Source organism: Abrus precatorius, unplaced genomic scaffold, assembly GCF_003935025.1.
Source record: "Abrus precatorius isolate BTA unplaced genomic scaffold, Abrus_2018 Scaffold9, whole genome shotgun sequence".
Taxonomy (NCBI): Eukaryota; Viridiplantae; Streptophyta; class Magnoliopsida; order Fabales; family Fabaceae; genus Abrus; species Abrus precatorius.
This window is the reverse complement of record NW_020874439.1, coordinates 30,008,449-30,028,674: the sequence shown is the minus strand read 5'-3', so window position 1 is coordinate 30,028,674 and position 20,226 is coordinate 30,008,449. Positions and strand designations below refer to the sequence as shown.

Here is a 20,226-nt window from a genome sequence, read left to right as displayed (position 1 = left end):
GTATACTTTTATTTTGGTCTCGAATACTCTTAGATTCACCATTTGTGCAGTTTGACAGTCATTTACTTACAGCATTAAAGAGCAAACAAAGCATATGTGGGCTCTGTTCAGCTCATTCTTTAGAACTTTCTCAAACATTACATTACAACGTACCAATACCATTCATTAACATTCAAAATCCAAATCTCAATGTAGCTCAACTTTAGCTCCACATACTCACCTTTTGCCAATACCCATAAAAACACATTGTCCCCACTACTACTCAATTAAAATTCAAAAGCTTCTTTATCCCTTCTTCACTTTCCTTAACCCAGCACTCCACTTAGAATAAACAACATCAAATAAATAACATTGTCATCTTAATCTCCACATCTTGCTTTGTTTAAGTAGAGTGAGCATTTCTAGTACCATAGACTCAAACATGCTTCCCCTTCCACCACCACCACCACTCCTAGCCACAAGGCAATGTACAAAGCAAGTCTCTCATGACCAAATTATCATATCAAAACAACCCATCAAACAAAATTCTCAAAATTCAGATGCACCAAATAATGTTACAACAAAGTCAATTAGGCCACCACCAACACTAAGACAACCTCAATTTCAAAGGACTAATCCAATCACATGGTTTGCTGCTGTGTTGTGCCTCATATTCAGCCTTCTACTCATCTTCTTTGGAGTAGCAACTTTGATCATCTTCCTTGGCATCAAACCAAGAAACCCAACTTTTGACATCCCAAATGCAAACCTCAATGCGGTGTATTTTGACTCACCAGAATACTTCAATGGTGACTTCACTCTCCTTGCAAATATCACCAATCCAAACAGGAAAATTGATGTGAGGTTTGAGTCTTTGGATGTTGAACTTTTCTTCTCAAACAGGATCATATCAACACAGTCAATTCAACCCTTTAGTCAAAGGAGAAGAGAAAGCAGGTTGGAATCATTGCAGTTCATATCCAGCTTGGTGTTTTTGCCTAAGGATCTTGGTGTGAACCTTAAAAAGCAAGTGCAGGGTAATAGGGTTTGCTACAATGTGAGAGGAACATTTAAAGTGAGAGTTACACTAGGGTTCTTCCATATGTCTTATTGGTTGCATAGTAGATGCCAGATAGAGATGACTGGTCCACCAACTGGTGTCTTGGTAGCTAGGAAGTGCATCACAAAGCGATGAAGATGAAAGGGTAGAATTTTTCATGCTTGTTTATTGCTTTCTACTCTCTTAATTTGGATTCATATATAGCTCGTACGAAGTAATAGTAATACCATGCCAGTGTGAAAAGAATGATTCTGTAAACTACTTGATAAGTTGATATATCATAGTATATATGATTTGGATGGTATCAGAGAGAAAAGAGAAAGATGTTTAAGAGATAAGTCTTTTATATTTTTTTTAGTTTGTAGATAGAAAACATGTTTGGTGATTTCATTTCATCAGGTAATATCAATTCAATACTTTATTGTTTTTTTCTTAATTGTATAGTGATTATTGAACACTAATTAGATTTAGAAGCCTTTTTGACTGTCTAAAATAGTAAAAGTCAAAATGTAAAAAGGACTTTGTGAAGATTGGTGTGGTATCAACTAGGATTTCAAAATTACACATGCACAATTTATTATAGTGAGCCTCATATCTCGAAGTCAGATACAGAATCTTCAAAGCAAACAATAGTATTATTTTAATCAGATAACATATGAGGATAGGTATCGTTGTATTAATGGAATATCCGCGTCCCACTAGTGACAAGTGACCCAACAAAACGGTACTTTAGCCTTTGGTTACCTCCACTATTATGCTTTCCAAATTTGGTTAGCAACACAATTAATAACAAGACAAATTATATTTACATTTCTTTACATTACTTCAACATTCTCGACTTGTATAACTACATAAAAAATCATACGTAGTTGGATTAAAATTATGTTATCACATAAATTAAAAAGGGTATGTGTAAGATGAAAAACAGGGAAAAACAAAGTAAAATTTATTAAACCTCAGATATAATTTACCCTTAATAATATCTTCCTGCACATGAATGCATTTAGTCAAAGTTACTACCTGGAAACGTACTTCACTCCCTCTTGTACATTATCTTGTTTCAATTGCTATCCATAAACATCTGCCTCCAGATTTTCATGTTATAAGAGTAGGATGCATGGATAGAATGCATATCGTATAGGTAGTGAGTGCTCCATTACTTTTCAAAGTTATTTTAAAATTTTCAAGGATTTAGCAAGAAAATATAAAAATTTAAAATATTAATAAGAAATATAAATGCAAGTACGATGATGTATACTGTAATACCCTACTGAACTCTGTCAGCCATCATTCTTACAAAAGCAATGTTATGTTATTTGGTGTGGCCAATGGATTGTCTACTGCATCAAATATTGCACAATTTACAGCAATGGATGCGAACTCAAGTGAGTCTTGTAGTTTGTTTGCAGAATTCAATCTCAGCCGTATCCCACGTTGGATTTGAGGATAGTGTGTTGTTAGAAAATTATTGATTGAAATTATAATCAAATACATGCACATGCATAACAAATTATGAAATTATAACAATCTTAAATTTTAAGTTTTTAATCAACAGTAAGTTCACACTTTATGCTCGAAAATATTTCCCTTACTTTGAAACTAAACCCCACATCATTACTTTTTTTACCTTTCGTTTTGGTGCACAATAAAGTCTACCCTCTGCATATCTTCCTCACCGAGTTCAATAGAAACTTAGCAAAACGAAATTTGGGCGTTCAAAAATTCAATCTACCAATTAATCTGTACATTCATTTCTATATAGAGAGAGTAAATACGTGGGATTGGGGAAAGAAATCAACACAAGTTCAAAGAAATTCTGGAGTAGTAGAAGGAAACATGAAATTTTTATTGGAACATTAAACAATACATCATTTGCTAAAACAAAACACAAGGATAATGAAATAAATGGTGATCCAAGGTCCAATAGAGTCAAAATTGATTTAGAACTAAAATTCAGATCCAAGCACAATATTGATTGAGATAATCTCAACCTATTTTCCAGACGAAGTCTCAGTAGTAATGATGATCAATCCAAAAATATTATAGATTTCGTCTAAATATAATTACTGTGAAGTGACTATGAGGCTTGAGTGTCGTTGTTGTATAATTACTGTGAAGTAGCCACCACTTGCACATCATCATCATCGGTTCCAAAATACCGATCTCCAAACTCACCCATGCCTGGTATGACTCGGAAATCTTCATTTAAACCAATTTCAATCTCAGATGTCACTATTTTTATTCTTGGAAAACTTTTGCAGACCACATGCACACCTTTAGGTGCCTGAAATGGAGAGAAGACAAGTATAAATCATCAAAACTGTGCAAGAAAAGAAAGAAGCATGAGAATGTTACACGCATTGCAAAGAAAAGAGCAAGAGATATAGAGGAACTAGGGATTGGTAACTTACAGATATGAGATTAAGAAATATAATGTTGGACTCCGGCACACCCTTTCTTATGAGTAAAGAAATTGCTTGAACAGCAGAATTACCTAAAGATAAAAATTAAAAATTCTAAGGTTATATGCAAATGAAAATCAGCAAAACCAAATATCAAATTTTTAAATCCTTTCTTATTATGATAATCACTGCGTAACTTTTAAGTTGCAGTAGGCTGCACACACTTTTAACTTCAGAACAAGTGCAAAAACAAAAAAGAGATGACAAACCTGTGCCGAGGATAGGGTCCAACAGTAACACATGCCTATCCGATATATCATTTGGCAACTTTTCATATATCAGCTGATCATATTGATCAAAGAATAGAAGTCAGTGATCAACAAATGAAACATAGATATGTACCAAAGCATACGTGCAGATGAACAAACCTGCTGACCATTGTCACCTTCTCTGTGAATCAGAATTTTCCCGATCTTGATACCTTTACAGCATGCTCGTAAAGCATTCTCCATACTCTCTCCACTGAAATCAACAGATATTAATAATAGAAAATGGTTTTCTGAACCATATATTATAAACTGCAGAGATATGAGTTCACATCAAACCGCAGGGGAGGGGAGAGGACCGGAGGACTAGTTCATTAAGACAAGCCACCAAATGCAATCTAATTAATGAATTTTCAAATCAACAAAAGAGCATTTCTATATTTATTGAATTATTCAATTTCGATTAAGAAATCATATTTCATTCAATACTTAGAAGCAAGGTAAAACGATTCAGTCAAATGCTCAAGTGACACCAGCTTTATTACCTCCTGATGACAGAGACACCACACAACCTCTTACAAAAATCCACACCAGTGTAGACAGAACCTGCATTTGAGGACAAGAATCAACAGTTACCATAAAAAGGTTCAAACATGAACAAACTAACTCTTTTGTAAATAGAAGACCAAGATTGGCATCCACTTGAAGACAGATATTGAAGTTTTACGTTCAGAATGACAATTGTTGCAATTAAAATCATGGAAAACAGAACATATTTCTCAAGTACTGCATTACTGCAACATGATGAACATTTGGTTTACAATCTATCAAGAAAGGCTCCAAACATGGAAGTCAACATGTAACAGTTACTTGTAGTCTCCTCTCAAGATGGATTCATGAAGAGCCATCATAGCATGATTTCATATTTGGTGGAAAAGGCATGAAAAAAGAAATCATTGGGGGGCATGGAATTAGTGAATCAATTTCATTTGCTATTAGTAGAAGCTCTACCAAGATTAGAGAATTTAAGATATAAGTTAATGGAAATTTAACACAAAACGAAAACTAAAACTATAGCCATAGACATTTCTAGAACATGGCTGAGACCATGTAGTTTGTGTACTCCTCAAATTTGTGAAAACAATGAGCCAGTACTTAAGAAACTAGATACCCAATAACCATATTATTAGAGACACTGAAGGGAAAGGAGGAAAATGAAGCATCTAAAAAGGAAGATGTTAGCTAAGGTATTTTGTATATTCAGCAAAAATATCAAAAACAATGAAAGCAGCACATAAATACATCACAATTCACAGTAATCCTAGAAGGCAGGAACTGAAAAAGAAAAGTTACCAGTGGGAGTGATTACTTGCTTTTCTGTAAATGGTAGATGCCCCAAACCATGTTCTACAACCTGGTAAAGTGCAAGAAATATGATTAGTAATAAGCAAGGAAAATATCATGTCACCATTAAATTAAGAAACCAAAAACAACCCTGTTTACTTACCAATCGAATCAAACGATCAGAATAAAATACAAAATCATGCTTTGTTGTCTGGGCATCACGTATCAAAGTATGCATACCTCGTATCTGCATGATTAAAATATTATGACAAAATAAAAGGTTGGAGCTATATCTGGAATGATAGAAAAGGTCAATAAATTTCAGAAGTACCTGAAAAGTTGACTGAATGACATATAAATTCGGATATATTTTACAAAGGTCATGCTGACCAAGCTTTGTGCGGATGTGCTGTACAATCAAATCAATGGCCACATGATTATCTCCCCCACGGGGAATAATTATATCAGCATACTTCTTTGTTGGAAGAATAAAGTCATCAAAAGCTGGCTTCACAAATTTTGAATACTGCAACAAGTACAACATAAGAATTGAATCAACTGCCAAAAGCCATTAAGTGTAAGGAATTAACCATCAAAATCTGATAAAGAAAAGCTTGTTGATGTTATTATAAGCACAAAATGGTTCCTTGATGATTTAATTCCAGAAAAACTATAATCACAAATTCCATTATTAAGGATTTTTCATAGTGGCCAATCAGCAGCATGAAACTAAAACATGATTTCCCAAGTCTTGCATGAAGTATAATCAACGTGAAAAAGAGCCAGAAATAATCATCAACATATGGTAATAGTAGTGCAAATGACATGGCAGAAAGTTGCTACTTGATCAAGTACAGCTCCAATATCTCGACCCTTCTCTGCAGTATCACGCCTAATCCTTCTTGCCAATCGAACATCAGCATCTGCACTGAACATTTTAAAATGTAAAGTCACAGCTTAACGTAGTATTTCAACAGAGACACAAAATATGCAGGCTTATAAATTAACTTGCTGGAACTCATAGGTTACATTTAATAAAATAATGAAGAGCCAACAAATAAATGAAAAAAGCAAAAATGTTGAAATGATATAGGATCAAAGTGTCATAGACTTGTAGTACCACTTCCACTCCAAAAAAAAAAAGTGTTTTCTTAAAGAATACAGATCAATGGAGCATATGAATTTTCCTATATCACAATGTGGATTTAATAACAGATCCCATATAAATTTGCAAATGCAATTGAAAAGTTACAATAAAATAAATCATAACTAAAGATGGAACACCAATAATAAAGGACCTGTGTCAACAAATATCTTCATATTCATCAACTCCCGAACACGAGGATCATGGAAAACAAGAATGCCTTCCAAAATTATAACATATGAAGGATTCACCTGAAAAATACGTTAAAGTAATATATATTAGTATAAGAATGATAACTTTTTATGTAAAACTAAGCTAAAATATGCATTTGGATTATCATGTCAAATATATTTGATGAATGCTATATGAATAAAAAAAGCATATTTTGCATGATATTCAAAACTTTAAAATTAGAATGTCAATCTAAATCCATTAAAGCATTTTAAGAAAAAGGGAGTAAAACTACTATTAAAAAATAGAAGATCCAGAAATATACCCTTCTTAATACATCACTCTTGTAACTCTTAAAATCATACTTGGGAATATCTACGGCTTCACCACACTTCAACTTGTCCATAACAAGTAGCAATTGCTCAGTATCAAAAGCATCTGATGATACATCATAACAAAAGTACAAGAATATTCACATATATTCCATTAAGAAAATTAAAATATCATATATTCTCTGTATCCTGCTACCCTATCAATTTTCAGTAGTTTTATTACTTACTATCATGTAGCTTTAGTAAATGAGTTCATAATTGATTTGTGGAATGACTGAAACATTACAATTATTTATGGCTTTGAAACCTCATCCTTAAAATACATTGTAGTAAAAGTTAAATAAATAAAACTAAAGAAAGAACAAGGTTGTAATATTTCATCTTTTATATTACCTAAATATCAAAAGAAAATTAGAAATGATGACAGACAAAGAAATATAATAGTACTGACCAGGATGGTCAAAATTGTAATCTTGTACTCTTGTAAGCTCCTCCACAGTCAAGTTATTGTAAAATGAATCCTGTCATAAATTAAATATTTAAATAGTTTATTTATTAAGCCCAATGTATTAATATAAGTACAATAAGAAACATGTAGTTCATATTTTGAAACACATTACCAAAAACAAAATATAAGACAAAAGGAAGAAAGGAACAATTAATAGAAGTAATGATGGTTAATATCTTCATATTATGAAATCCTGAGGGTGAAATTTTAGAATACAGTAGCATGTGTTCTTTATATAAGAGAAGGCAAGGAAGAAGCTTGACAGAATACTAAAACTAATAAAATAACAGAGGGTGAGGTATCATGTTGTTACAAATAGGATCTAATAAGAAGTTAAGAACCTTAGGAGAACTACACTACAAAAGCTAATACAGTTGCAATTAGAGGGACAAAGGCCTTAATTCCTATATCTTTCCATTGAATCCTAACATTCAACCACACTCTACAGCCTCAATGTTCACACTAACCAGCTTAAGCCCTTTGACTAGTCCTAGGAAAACATTGCAATGCTGGCACCACCACCAATACCACTTGTTTGTAGCTAAGAGACATAGTGAAAGAGACTCTAATACCAATTTAATAAGTAGTAGTATAATGATAACTAAAATGGAAGAAAATAGTATTGTATGCACAGCAATTGGTCTGAATCAACTATGTTCGTGTTCAGAATCCATGGGTTAAGTCTGTATACAAATGAACAAGAAATAAAAAGGTCTCTCTCTCTTTCTCTCTCTCTCTCTCTCTCTCTCTCTCTCTCTCTCTCTCTCTCTCTCTCTATATATATATATATATATATATATATATATATATATATATATGCAAATTTGTAAGTGCCTAGCTCTCTCCAAATTCCAAGTCCAATTCCCCGTTCCCCCTTCAGTCACACTTTCCTCTGCTACATCAACTTCCCTCCACTGAGCACAGCACTCAGAAATACTCTACTGCCAGCTAGGCAGTTAGCTGCTTACTCTCTCTTCTAGGTCCATTGGACTTCTTTCTTCTCTCATACACTTTGGCAATCTTGGGCCCATGGGCCGCATCAGGTCAAATTTACAATAAAATTACAAAAGAAAGATGATAAAAGCATTCCATAAATTCTTTGAATATCACAAGGAAAACAAAACCTCCAAGAGTTTCAGAAAATGGAGAGAACAGAAAGCTTAAGAGGCCTAAAGCACTAACTAATTGATTGTTTTCCCTCAATGATCATTTTGTGTCACAAACAATAAATCATTATATATAACAATATATATAAATAGAAAGAACTAAATACCTGATTAACAAGTACAACTCGCTGATCATGAAGTTGCTGAATAATCATATCACAGACTGTTGTCTTGCCAGATGCTGCACCCCCAGCAACACCTGCAAAATATAATGAAAAATTAATAAATAATTATAATTATTAAGATACAACAAAAAAGTTATTCAAATTGAAAACAAGGTATACAAACTTAGGACCCCATGATGTATAAGGGAATGATATTAGGTGAATGAGCAATGGGAATATTAAGTGAAATGATATAATGATACCAGGACTCATACCTGCATATAAAATGTTTAGGTAATTTAATTTCATGTTAATTTTTAATAACTTGAGCAAGATGACTGACATTTCATTTCAGTTTTAACAGCAAACATTAATTCTGATCTAAGTCATTTTTCTTACAAAGACATACTTTTTTCAAGTCAAGAAATTTGTTACTTCAAAACTAGAGCAAAATTGTACTTTAACAGTCATTTTATTCATGTAATATGTCACACAAATCAATGGCCTCATGTGAACTACATCCAAAAGAGACAAAGAACAGGGCTGGTGACATTTTCTCTATCATAACAGAACACAGCCCATTCCACTTACGGGCTCTAACAGTGAAACCATACAGATAGAAAGCTTAGCACCTATTACTCATTTGACCTAGAAACATGGAGCAAAAACAGTCCATGACCACTGAATTTCAGGACCATAGGACATAGGTAGTTGGTGGCTTTATTAGTATTACTACTTTGGCAGTTTGCCACAAGAAAGCACACCTATGACAAAAGGTTGTTTGTACATGTCAGTTTCTGAGGTTGTTGGTTGTTCTATGCTAGCCTTTCTTTGCTCAAAACCATCCATGTGAAATCCAGAAAAATGAACCTCAGAAGAAGATTCCATTAAATCTACAGCAGACTTAGCATCCATTGGCAAAGACCTGTAAAAATAATGGTTCAAAGAGCACAGATAAAGAAACTAAGAAAAATACAAATAGTTACCAAGAATTAGAGAGAAAATGCAAGAAAGAGGAAGAGAATAATCAAGTTGAAGTATTTTCTCAGAAAGTTTGATTTCCAAGACTAATCTTACTCTACTATGATTCTAGTACATTCGGCGATTGAAACGAACTTATGCCAGCCGTCAGTTAGTAACATAATAGATTAACCACTTTTAAACAGACTTTAGAGAGTATGCATTCTTATACACCCTATCATAAATGTATTAAAAATGGAAAGGGAAAGTTTACACAGTTTGCTATCTTCTAAAAGCATTCACATTAAATGTTAACAGATTGCAAATGTATTTGATTGGATCAAGACATCAAGCCAAGCCTTTCAACATTTGCTACTTTTGGACATTATTCATTTCTAATAAAATACTAGAAGTGTCCTTTTGCAGATCATGACCTTGCATTGACTAACCACTAACCAGCCTAAACTAGCTTGCAGATATTGTGGAACACCTAATTTGGGCCTTGGAGAATTTGATACCATTTTGTGTCACTGCAGATTAACTAAGGCCGATCAAAGCCAAAACCCTATGACTGGATTACTGGACTAAGCAATCCAATTCATAAACTAAAACACAATTTCATATCCCATTTTAATTTTAACTTTTCTCTTATCTATTAAGGACAAATAAGAGTAAAAACAAAAAGCCATCATATCACTTTTCCAGTATATTGCATCTAACAAACACTATGCTCTACCACACAAGACAATCCTATCACTAAAGAAGCCAAGTGAACAAATCATCAATAGACAAACATCAAAGAACACTCAAACAAGAAGAAACTCCCTCCAAAGCAACCCAAGAAAAGAATATAATAAATAAAAGTACAAAAAAAACTAACTTTATGCTCACCCACTTCACCACTGTACAAAAAACACACAACCCAGTAACCATAGCCCAAATACTCAAATGGGTTTTCCACAACCAACACCAGATCCAATATGAGAGGAACAAAAGGAAAATTTTGCATCTAAAATTTCATCAAAATTGAACACCAAACAAAAACCAAGCAATGCACAGAAAGGATAGTTTTACCAAACAGCCAAATGCTGATTCCAAAGCGTAGCTTTTGAACAAAAGAATTTGAGAAAGAGAGATAGAGTGCACAGAAATGGTAGAAGGTGTGAGTTATTTATTACAGACAGAGGAAAACATCAAATATTAACAACACTCATTAGAAGGATGAAAACTTTGTGCAATCCCTTTGTCTTGGTTTGGTTTATATACAGTTATTGTTGGTAAATGGACCCTATTTTTTCTGCAAAATTACCACCTTCACCTACCATTGAGTTCTATTCTTATTCTGATTCTAATTCTCCATGAAATTCAAAACCTTTAGAAATGATAAGTAATTAAATATACTTATCTTCATTTTACAAAAATAATTTTAACAAGATTGTATTTGTATTTAAATACATAAATATTTAAGTTTATTTCATTACTATTAATTTGTATTTAAAAATTCTTTTAACAAAACACATATTTTATACACGTGCTTTTAAACTTATTTGTCCAAAACCTTTTAAAAATAATTTTTTATATATAAAACTTAAATATATATATATATATACCAGAATATGATATTTTTGAAAAAATTACAGAAATATAATATTTAAAAATTATCACTAAAGTTATAAAGTTTAAAAATAATTTTTTTAAATATTAAAAATTTTCAATAAAGATTTTTATAAAAATAATTAAAAAAATTTAGTCAAAAATTACTATCGATGATTTTTTTTAAAATTTTCATATTTTTATAATTTTTTTGGAAACACCATATTTTGATAATTTTTCATTTTTTCTATATTAAAAAAATGACCGTATCTTTTATTTGTTTTAATTTGATTTGTTTTTATATTTTATTTTTTTATAACACTAAATAAGTGCGTGTTTGAAATTACGATATATTTTGAAAATGTGTGTATAATAATAATTTTTATTGATTTAAAATAAGTAATTTATTGTGATTATATATAATAATAAAAATAACATTTACTAAAATTTATATTTTTATTATATATTTAATGATACCAGTTTTAGTATGAAATTGACAACTTCGATTTGAAAATTCAGTGTCTTTCAGAGACACCTTAACGTTATTTCATATTGTCTTAATTATTAAAGCAATAACTACTTCTGAATAAATTATGAAGCTTTTATGTTAATAAACATTTTTTAAATATATAAGGTTTTCGACAAAACATATAAAATTAATAAAAAATAAAAATTGTTAATAAATATAAATTTGTGAACAAAAATCACATAGTCATGATGAACGTGTCAAGATAGTATTTTAGAGGAAATAATTTTATTTTAATTTTTATAAATATTTAATACTTTTTTTAGTGTAACAAAAAGTAATTTTTATTAACATTGGAACTTGCTATAATATTTATTTATTTATTTTATTTACTTGTACGGTGTGTCTGAAATGTTACGACTACTGAGTACTGACAGTGTTTGCCCCAAAGCTGATCAGATTTTAGAGAATCCACGTTGGCACTGAATCAGATGTGGGGCCCACTTCTTTTTCTTGCTATTTTTTTAAACTCTACGGCGTGTCGTTTTGGGGAGCTTCCTATCACTCCCCTTCATAAGGGACAGAAGGTTCACTACGGTCCTACTCATAATGAACATCAACCTTTTTCTTCTATCCGTTTCAGAAAAAAGGAAAATTTTAAATTTAATGTCCTATTTAATTTAGTGAAGAAAAAAGAAAAGATAGAAATTATTTAAATTTTAAATTAAAAATGGAAGAAGAGAAAATAAAAAAAATTATTTATTAAAGTCATTTTTTTCTTTAGGATATATTTTATGAGTATGTATTTTAAAATAAATAATGTAAAAATAAATATAATATCACACTATGTAAAATATTATTAATTTATTATTATTAAAAATTATACTTGAAAAAAATTCATTGACTAATGATTTAATGTTGTGAACATTATTACTATAAATATTATGAATTTATGCTAATAATATAATATATTATACTAATAAATAATTTTATTAATTCACACAAATAATAATATAAAAATAATAATACATAAAATTATTCTATCAATTAATAATATTTTATATTAAAATTTATAAAAATAAGGGAGTTAGATTAGTATAATATGGACACGTCTTTAAAATTCAGGCCCACCAAAATTATTTCAACTCAAATAATTAGATTAATACGACAGAATGACTCATAAACTACTTTAACAATAATGACATGAATTAAACTTTATTTACCCTAAAGGATTACTAAATCATTCTATTTTGACTTCAAGAGTGATTCACAAATTTAGAGAGAAAACAAAATGCATGTGAAAAGAAATAGGAATTACTATTTGTTGATCATCTTCTGAAATATCTTGCTTCTAATCAAATGGTGATGTAATTTAATTGTGTTTTGATGCAAAATTAAAATTGATTTGTTATCATATAGTTGTATATTGTTAGAATAACATTTTTATCAAATTTTAAATTGATTTGATAAATCACTCTTTGTTGAGTCAAAATTTCTTTCAATTTGCCACACTTTCTAGCATATCTATCTTTATAAGAATTCATTATATAAATTATCCTTGAGTATCTCTCAAAACTTCCAGATTCTTTCTTTCTTTGACTTAGAGAAAATCTAATTAACACTAATCCCAATGTTTTTGCCCTAAAAGAAAAAGAATTGCCATGATTGATTAAGGTTAATAAAAATGACATTGTGGGAAAAAGAGACAATGCCCATTATATGAATTTTGCCAAACATGAAAAAGAAAGAGTTTAGCTATAGTTTAATTTTAACTACAAAATTAATTCATTGAGATGATTTGCAAATTAACAACTTAATTTGTTTGACTTATCAAATCATACATATTAACTTTTTCCAAGGTGATTTTCTATACATATAAAAAAGAGTTAATTCTATGTTAGTTGCACCATTTGACAACTTTAGTATGTGAAAAATGGTTGAATTTCAAATTATGAAGAATATTTTCAAAAGCGAATTTTTTTATATAAATATGTAAAAAAAAAAAAAACCTTTCTTCTTAATTTCATCAACATATTTTTGTGTTTTCATTAGGCTTAATTGTTAATGAACTTGTAATTTTCATCACAGATGATTTGTTTAGCCTTCTTCCAAATACAATATCCGAAATTCAACTTTCTCTTATCTGAATGTATCAAAATTCGAAAGAAGGTTTATTTGGTTACGGAATTAGTATATTTTGTATTTATCATATAGAATATTAAAAAGTTTAGATACACATGTTTGGATTTTTTATTATGTGAAAAAAAACAATGGTCTGTCATGTGTCCACTGTGCTCTTAAAATCTTTCAGAATGTGACTTGTGTCGTTTTTCAATTTGGTCCCTCTTTTGCTATTTTCAATGAACTTGTGAAGTTGATAAGATCATTTTTTTTAATAAACTCAATTTAAGAAAAATTGATGAGAAGATAAATAAACAAAATAACAAATAAATTACATGTAATAAATAATTAAGTTTATGATTTAGTTATTGAAATTCACAAATAATCTATTAAATAATGATTTTTGTGTTTAAAATATTAAAAGAATAATATGCTTTAAATATGGTCAACGAAGTAAAGCAAATAGTAAATTGGACCAACGCAATGTGATGAGGATGCGTTCCCAATCACCACACTGTGAGCAAAAACGTTGAATTTACAATGAACTTCTCAAACTCGATAACGACGTATATATTATTTTAATATACTTTGAAAATTTAATAAACGTAACACAAAAATTATAATTAATATTATTAATTTAAATGTGAATTTTTATTATTAATTAAACATAAATCTTATTTGTGGAAAGAAACTGTATTTACTTTAATAATATCTTTATCTTAAAAAAAAAAGTTTTGGACCGCTGGCTTAAAGAACGTTTTTTGTAGTTTGTGAGCAATCTTTTTGTCAAAAAATTTGTTTTTGGTCAAGGGTCAAAAAGTTTGTATAAGATTGGGCCTTAACCATTGGAAGCCCATTTCTAGAAATGCTTTGTTAAATATTCAACTTCTTTAAAACTGTGGACCAAAAATAGAATTCTCTAAACCCAAAATCCAAAAGCTAAGTTCTAACTGGGGATAATGATTAAAAATTTGGAGGCTTGTTGTTTTCATGGGTTACCCAAAGAAAAATAGAAATTCTCCTAATTGGTAAAATGAATCAGAAAACAAAAACTGGTTCTCTCCTAATTGATACAATGGATCTAAAAACATAAACTGAGTCAAAAAAATTTATCTGGGGACTGTAATTTCTTGGTTAAAATCTAGGGGATGTGCTTGAATCAAGTTAGTAGATTTCTTTTATCAAATATATATAAGGTTGGAACCCAAAACCTTTTCTCAAGGGAAATCAAATATATTCTACTTGAATTAATTCCTATTAATTTTTAAAAGTAATATAAAAATAATAAAAATTGCTTCCTTTATATAAAATTTTCAAAAATAAAAAATAGAAATAATTTTGTTAGAAATGAAAATAAAAGATAAAAACAAACTATTTTTCAAGGTAAGCATATTTGAGTTTTCCTCTAAACAATCTCAAAAGCGTGTCATTAACTTTTATGCAATAAGAAAAATTAACTTATTAAATATCAACCCAAAGTTGATTGATGAAACCCAATAATTCATGGCAACAAAATTTGTGTATGATCTTTTTCTTCCTCTACCCCATGAAATTGTAAGAAGCACCTTTCTCTATGAGCTGAAAAAGACATGGCGTTGAGATGGTATGGAAAAGTGGGTAACAAAACGAGTGATGAGTGAAGCAGTGGAATGCATGCAAAGGCAGAGAAATATGAAAAGAGGGCACACACATAAATATCATATGTTTAGTAATAGAATATCATATTAGCATGCGTGGCATGATCATAATAGTATATGAATGCATCAAAGTGTGCAATTGCAATGTCAATGGACCACCCACAATCAATTATGAACAACAACAGTAGTTTCTATTTCACACATCAACGCAAATAAAGATTGCCATGCTTTTTCTTTTTTCTATCATCAAAGGAATTGTGGTTGTTTAATATTTACAACTGTAGAACACTTTGGCATTACATGAGACTGTGTTTGATTTTTCAACCTACCCTTTTCTCCACTCATCAAGGGCCAAGCTCAATATATAACTTACACACTGATTCTATAAACACCTATCTAATTTACCCGTCATTGACCTTATATATATATATATAAACCCTAAACCCTAAACTCCCTTCAGCTAATCTAACTTTTGAATCTTTTTATTTGGCACAGGGATTCTAAACATATTGGTATTGGATACTTTCATATATACAATCTAAGGTGGTTAATGATCGCTAATATTAGGATTTCCCAAAAAAAGAGAGCAATAACAACATTTTTTATAAAGTTTTCTAAAGAAGTCAACTAGTTAACATATTATCAAGTTGCAAGAGTAAACAACACAGTAGTATGGTTAAAACTGCATTTTTCTCTTTTCACATCCTATGAAAGAACTGTTAAATAAGTTATATGAGAAATGAAACTTTGAGACTAATTAAACTATTTGTAGTTCTACACTAAAATGAAAAAAAGAAGACAGATAAATTAGTATTTAAAATGTAGTTATATTTAGCCCGACAAGTTGTTGTTAATTCATCTTAAATTTACTCAACTAGAAACTATTTGCTTTGCTTAATATTGTGGAAAAGTGTCATACTTAATTACTAGAAAAAGTTTTCAACCATAATGAACACACGCATTCACGCCCACGCACACACATATAATTGAGCTAAAATTTTGCTCATTAACATTCACACTTGTACCCAAGTAATTAACAAAATAAGGGATATAATTAGAAGGATTGAAAACAAAAAAGAGAATGAGAGAGGCATATGAATAGATGTAATACATGAAGATTCACATATATTTATAGTGGAAAATGTGTTCATGATTTGCAATGATCCATTTGGAATTTCTCTCTTTTGATGAGGAACAAACTCTAATACTAACACTAATAGGCAACAGCTATTTCATGCATGCTTGAAGATGAAGTCTCGTTTATCTTTAACCAACCAACCTAAAAGAAAGCCTATCAAAGTGAATCAACAAAATAATGAGAGAAAAGAGAAACGAGAAGGTCCTCTTTGTGTGGTCCAAAAAATGGGGTGCAAAATGTAAAACAATACTTGGAAAAGCACAAAGCTAACCTCTGCAATGATTTAAATTTTGGGGATCCAACGTTCCCAAACAGGATCAAACGTTGGACCTTTTGCCTCTTATTATATTTAAAAAATCCAACGTATACTGTGTTAGTGTTACACTATATTATACATATTCATGCCTTTATTCCTGTGGTGGGGCAATATGACCCATCATCATATGTTTTTGACATAATAGCACTCATCTTCTTTACTAGCCACTCTATGAATGTAGGGATATTGATGTCTTTTTGAGACATAAATAACTAATGTGATGTTGTAATTCATTTTATTCATGTTATGTGGACGAGATTGTTATTGTATATTTTTATTTATTATTTTGATAATTTTTAATTAGATAATATTTTTTTAACAAATTATGTTTAATGTTTTTTATTATTAGTTAATATTTACAAACTTATTAATGATGCTCGTTAAATTAGAAATAAAATTCACTTAATTTTGTAATTCTAAATAAATTTTAAAGTAGGTTAAGAAAAGTATGTTTTAGAGATTGTGTGGTTTTAATATTTTTGTTTTTATTATTTTATAAGATAAACACTGAATAAAAAATGTGTATTTATCATTTTAAAAATATAAAAAATATTTAATATTTTAATATTTTCTTAATAACTACAAAGATTTATAAAAATTAAAAACTATGGTGATTTAAAATTATAGGTCCGTGTATTTATCGCCTACCTTTTTTTTATCTTTTCTTTCTCACCAAACACAATTCACTTTGAATAAAAGAAAAAGAATACATTTAAAAATGAGGGGAGAATTGGGCAGTTTCTTCAGCAGTGTATATATTGTTCTGAGAAAAGAGTCAATCGAACTAATCGAAATCAGTGCTACCAATAAGTATGTTGATTAATCTTTAGTCAAAAGATCGTCAATTGTCTTCCTTTTCCTGGTTTTTTTAATCTATTTTTCTTACTTTTCTATTCATCAAAAGATTGGTTGATAGTTCTTTTTTCTCTTTTTTTTCAAGTTGTAAGCACTGATTAATGCAGTGGCTGATATATTGTTTCTTGATTTTGGTAGAATGTTTTGTTTTTGCAAAATTTTGTGTTTATCTGTATTGAATTCAGTTTAAAGGGTTTTAAAAGATAAAGATTTTGTGACAAAGAGTACTTCTCCAATAATAAATTTATGCTGTAAAGAAATATTACATTTGAATTTAATTAATTATTATCATGTTATTTTAAATAAATTTTAGGATTAATTTCCCAAATTCTATAGTTTTTATTACAATTTACTTTTTTTGGCATTCAGAAAGCTTCTCTGTCCAACAAATTTCTCTATCCATTATTGATTGTTGTTTGTGAAAGTTTAACTTTTCTCCAATACTACATTTTTCTCACATCCTCATTGCCTCTGATTAGTAATTTTGCCTTATCTTTGTTGCATTTGATCAATTCTGCCTTCACTTAGTTTTACTCTATCTTTGTTGCTTTTGCTTACTAGCTTCATGATTCTAGCCAATTCTTAGTGGTCTCTTCTCTCAAGTTAAAAGCTTTAGCTTAAGAGAGGGTGTTAAAATATATAAAAATAGTAAACAATATGTAAAATATTCTAAGAATAATCAAGATACTATTCAATAATATTCTTTAATATATATTTTAACACTTTTTTTCTAGTTAAATTTCTTAACTTTAACTTGTTACAGTTGAATATACTAAAAAAGTTAAGGATAAAATAACTTGCAATTGGCTAGAATCAGAATTAATAGGCAAAGATGACAGAGATGAAGCAAAATTGATGAAAGTCAACGAAAATAAGGCATAAATGACTTGAAATAACAAGAATCAGACGATAGTGACCAAAATGGATTTTTGTTGCCCTTCGGTCAGTTCCACCTGATAGAGAGAGTGTTAAAATATAAATAAATATCAAATAGTATTTTAATTATTCTTAAAATTTATTAAATAATTTTAGGATCAATTCTATTCTCTAGTTTTCTTATTTCTCTTTTTTTTTTTTCATGCATAGCTTTGTATATATAGATGTGATTAACGTTTTATAAATTAAGATTAATTAGTAATAAGATATGTTGTTCTGCAATTTTTATCTTTTTTTTTTCCTTAACAAACATTTTATATAAATAGTTAGTAGTTCGTGTAATATTTTTTTAAAATAAATGCTTATCCTTATAAGTTATTATTTAAGAATTAAATATTTTAATATAGAAATTGCAATATAGCACTACATGTATCATATTGTTACAAGTTTAAACTCTAATTAACTAATTGTCCCTTTATATACTAAAAGTATCAAACTCTGAAATTTATTTTTATCTAATAAATTGTCATTGTATTACATGAATATTTTAAATTTACATAAAATTTAAAAATATGAATAATATATATATATATATATATATATATATATATATAAGAGATAAAAAATAACACTATTGTAAAATATATATATATATATATATATATATATATATATATATATAGTAAGAGTCTAGCGATATGCCTTCAATATAAATAATAAATTTACATTTTATTATATGAAAATAAAATATTTTTTGAAATTAAAAAATAAGTTATAATATTTTCCCTTTAAATTAAATATGACTTTGGCATTAAATTGTCCTTATTGTTTGACTGATCAATGTATTTGATGGCCATACAAGAAAACAATTGGAAATCTCAAGAATAATGTAGACAAGAAAAAGAGACTAGACATTGATTTTCTTCCCCTAGGTACTAATGAGATTATTTAAAATTTCTAAAATAATTTGACATTAATTTATCTCTTAAATAATTAAATATCAACGTTGTTTTAGTATTCTAATGAATGCTTAAAATTTTGTTTTCTTTTATAATTGAGAGATTAAATTAATGATAATAATATTTTTTACAGAAATCTAAAAAACATTTATTTGAAAAAACAATTGAAAAAGCTTAACCTTAATGCTTTTTACATAAAATAATTATTTTACCTGACTTATGATCAGGAATAAAATGCCTTGTTTTGGTCGAAAAGGAAAAAACAAGGCATGTAGCATAAAAAATTGAACTTACATTATTATATTTTCTTATCAATAATATTTATTAATTATCTCATTTTTATTAAAATTAAAGTGGGTTTAATCATAAACAATCAAGGGTATTGTAAATTAATGATATTTAATAGACTAATGTTAAGAAAACAGCTACCTACCCTACATCAACTCCCAAATGAGAAATTTAGAGTGTATTTTCAATACTTTCGTGTGACAACATTAAGTTCACCATGGTACGGGTAGGAAGTGTGTGTCGTGCCATTTATATATGCCATTACTCTCTTTAATTAGTTATTTATTAATAATAATTAATATTGTCTGTATATTTAATACTAAGTAGTATTAAAATATTAAAATGTCAATCTTATATTTTATTTTTTATATTTCTATTTTGCACAATTTTTAGTTAAAAATTTTAAAAAAATCAACTTTTTTATCTATTTTTTTTTCTTAAGAATGTAAAACATAAGGTATAAAACAAAATTTAATGACAAATAATTGATTCAAGTGATACATATTTAATTATATATATATAATCAAATATTAGAGAAATG

General features: G+C 29.0%; 2 protein-coding genes across 4 annotated transcripts; one reads left to right on the top strand and one right to left on the bottom strand.

Annotated features, from left to right (window-relative positions):
• Window positions 1-421: 421 nt before the first annotated feature.
• On the top strand, window positions 422-1,174 carry LOC113851178 (uncharacterized protein At1g08160). The gene has a single exon (XM_027481655.1). It carries the CDS (start codon window positions 422-424, stop codon window positions 1,172-1,174), a length of 753 nt encoding a protein of 250 aa, XP_027337456.1.
• A 1,691-nt stretch (window positions 1,175-2,865) lies between these two features.
• On the bottom strand, window positions 2,866-10,670 carry LOC113848954 (uridine kinase-like protein 4). Of its 3 annotated transcripts, XM_027478404.1 has the most exons (15): window positions 10,511-10,668; window positions 9,241-9,401; window positions 8,480-8,571; window positions 7,150-7,219; window positions 6,692-6,804; window positions 6,350-6,446; window positions 5,895-5,974; window positions 5,383-5,577; window positions 5,215-5,298; window positions 5,061-5,121; window positions 4,253-4,313; window positions 3,870-3,963; window positions 3,711-3,783; window positions 3,451-3,533; window positions 2,866-3,323 (listed from the first exon to the last, which is right to left on the bottom strand). In XM_027478404.1, exons 2-15 carry the CDS (start codon window positions 9,389-9,391, stop codon window positions 3,147-3,149), a joined length of 1,431 nt encoding a protein of 476 aa, XP_027334205.1. In that variant the 5' UTR covers window positions 9,392-9,401; window positions 10,511-10,668; the 3' UTR covers window positions 2,866-3,146. The 3 variants fall into 3 exon arrangements, with proteins under 3 accessions (XP_027334205.1, XP_027334206.1, XP_027334208.1); XM_027478405.1 differs by having other exon boundaries at window positions 9,241-10,670; XM_027478407.1 differs by lacking the exons at window positions 6,350-6,446; window positions 6,692-6,804 and having other exon boundaries at window positions 10,511-10,652.
• Between the last annotated feature and the right edge of the window lie 9,556 nt (window positions 10,671-20,226).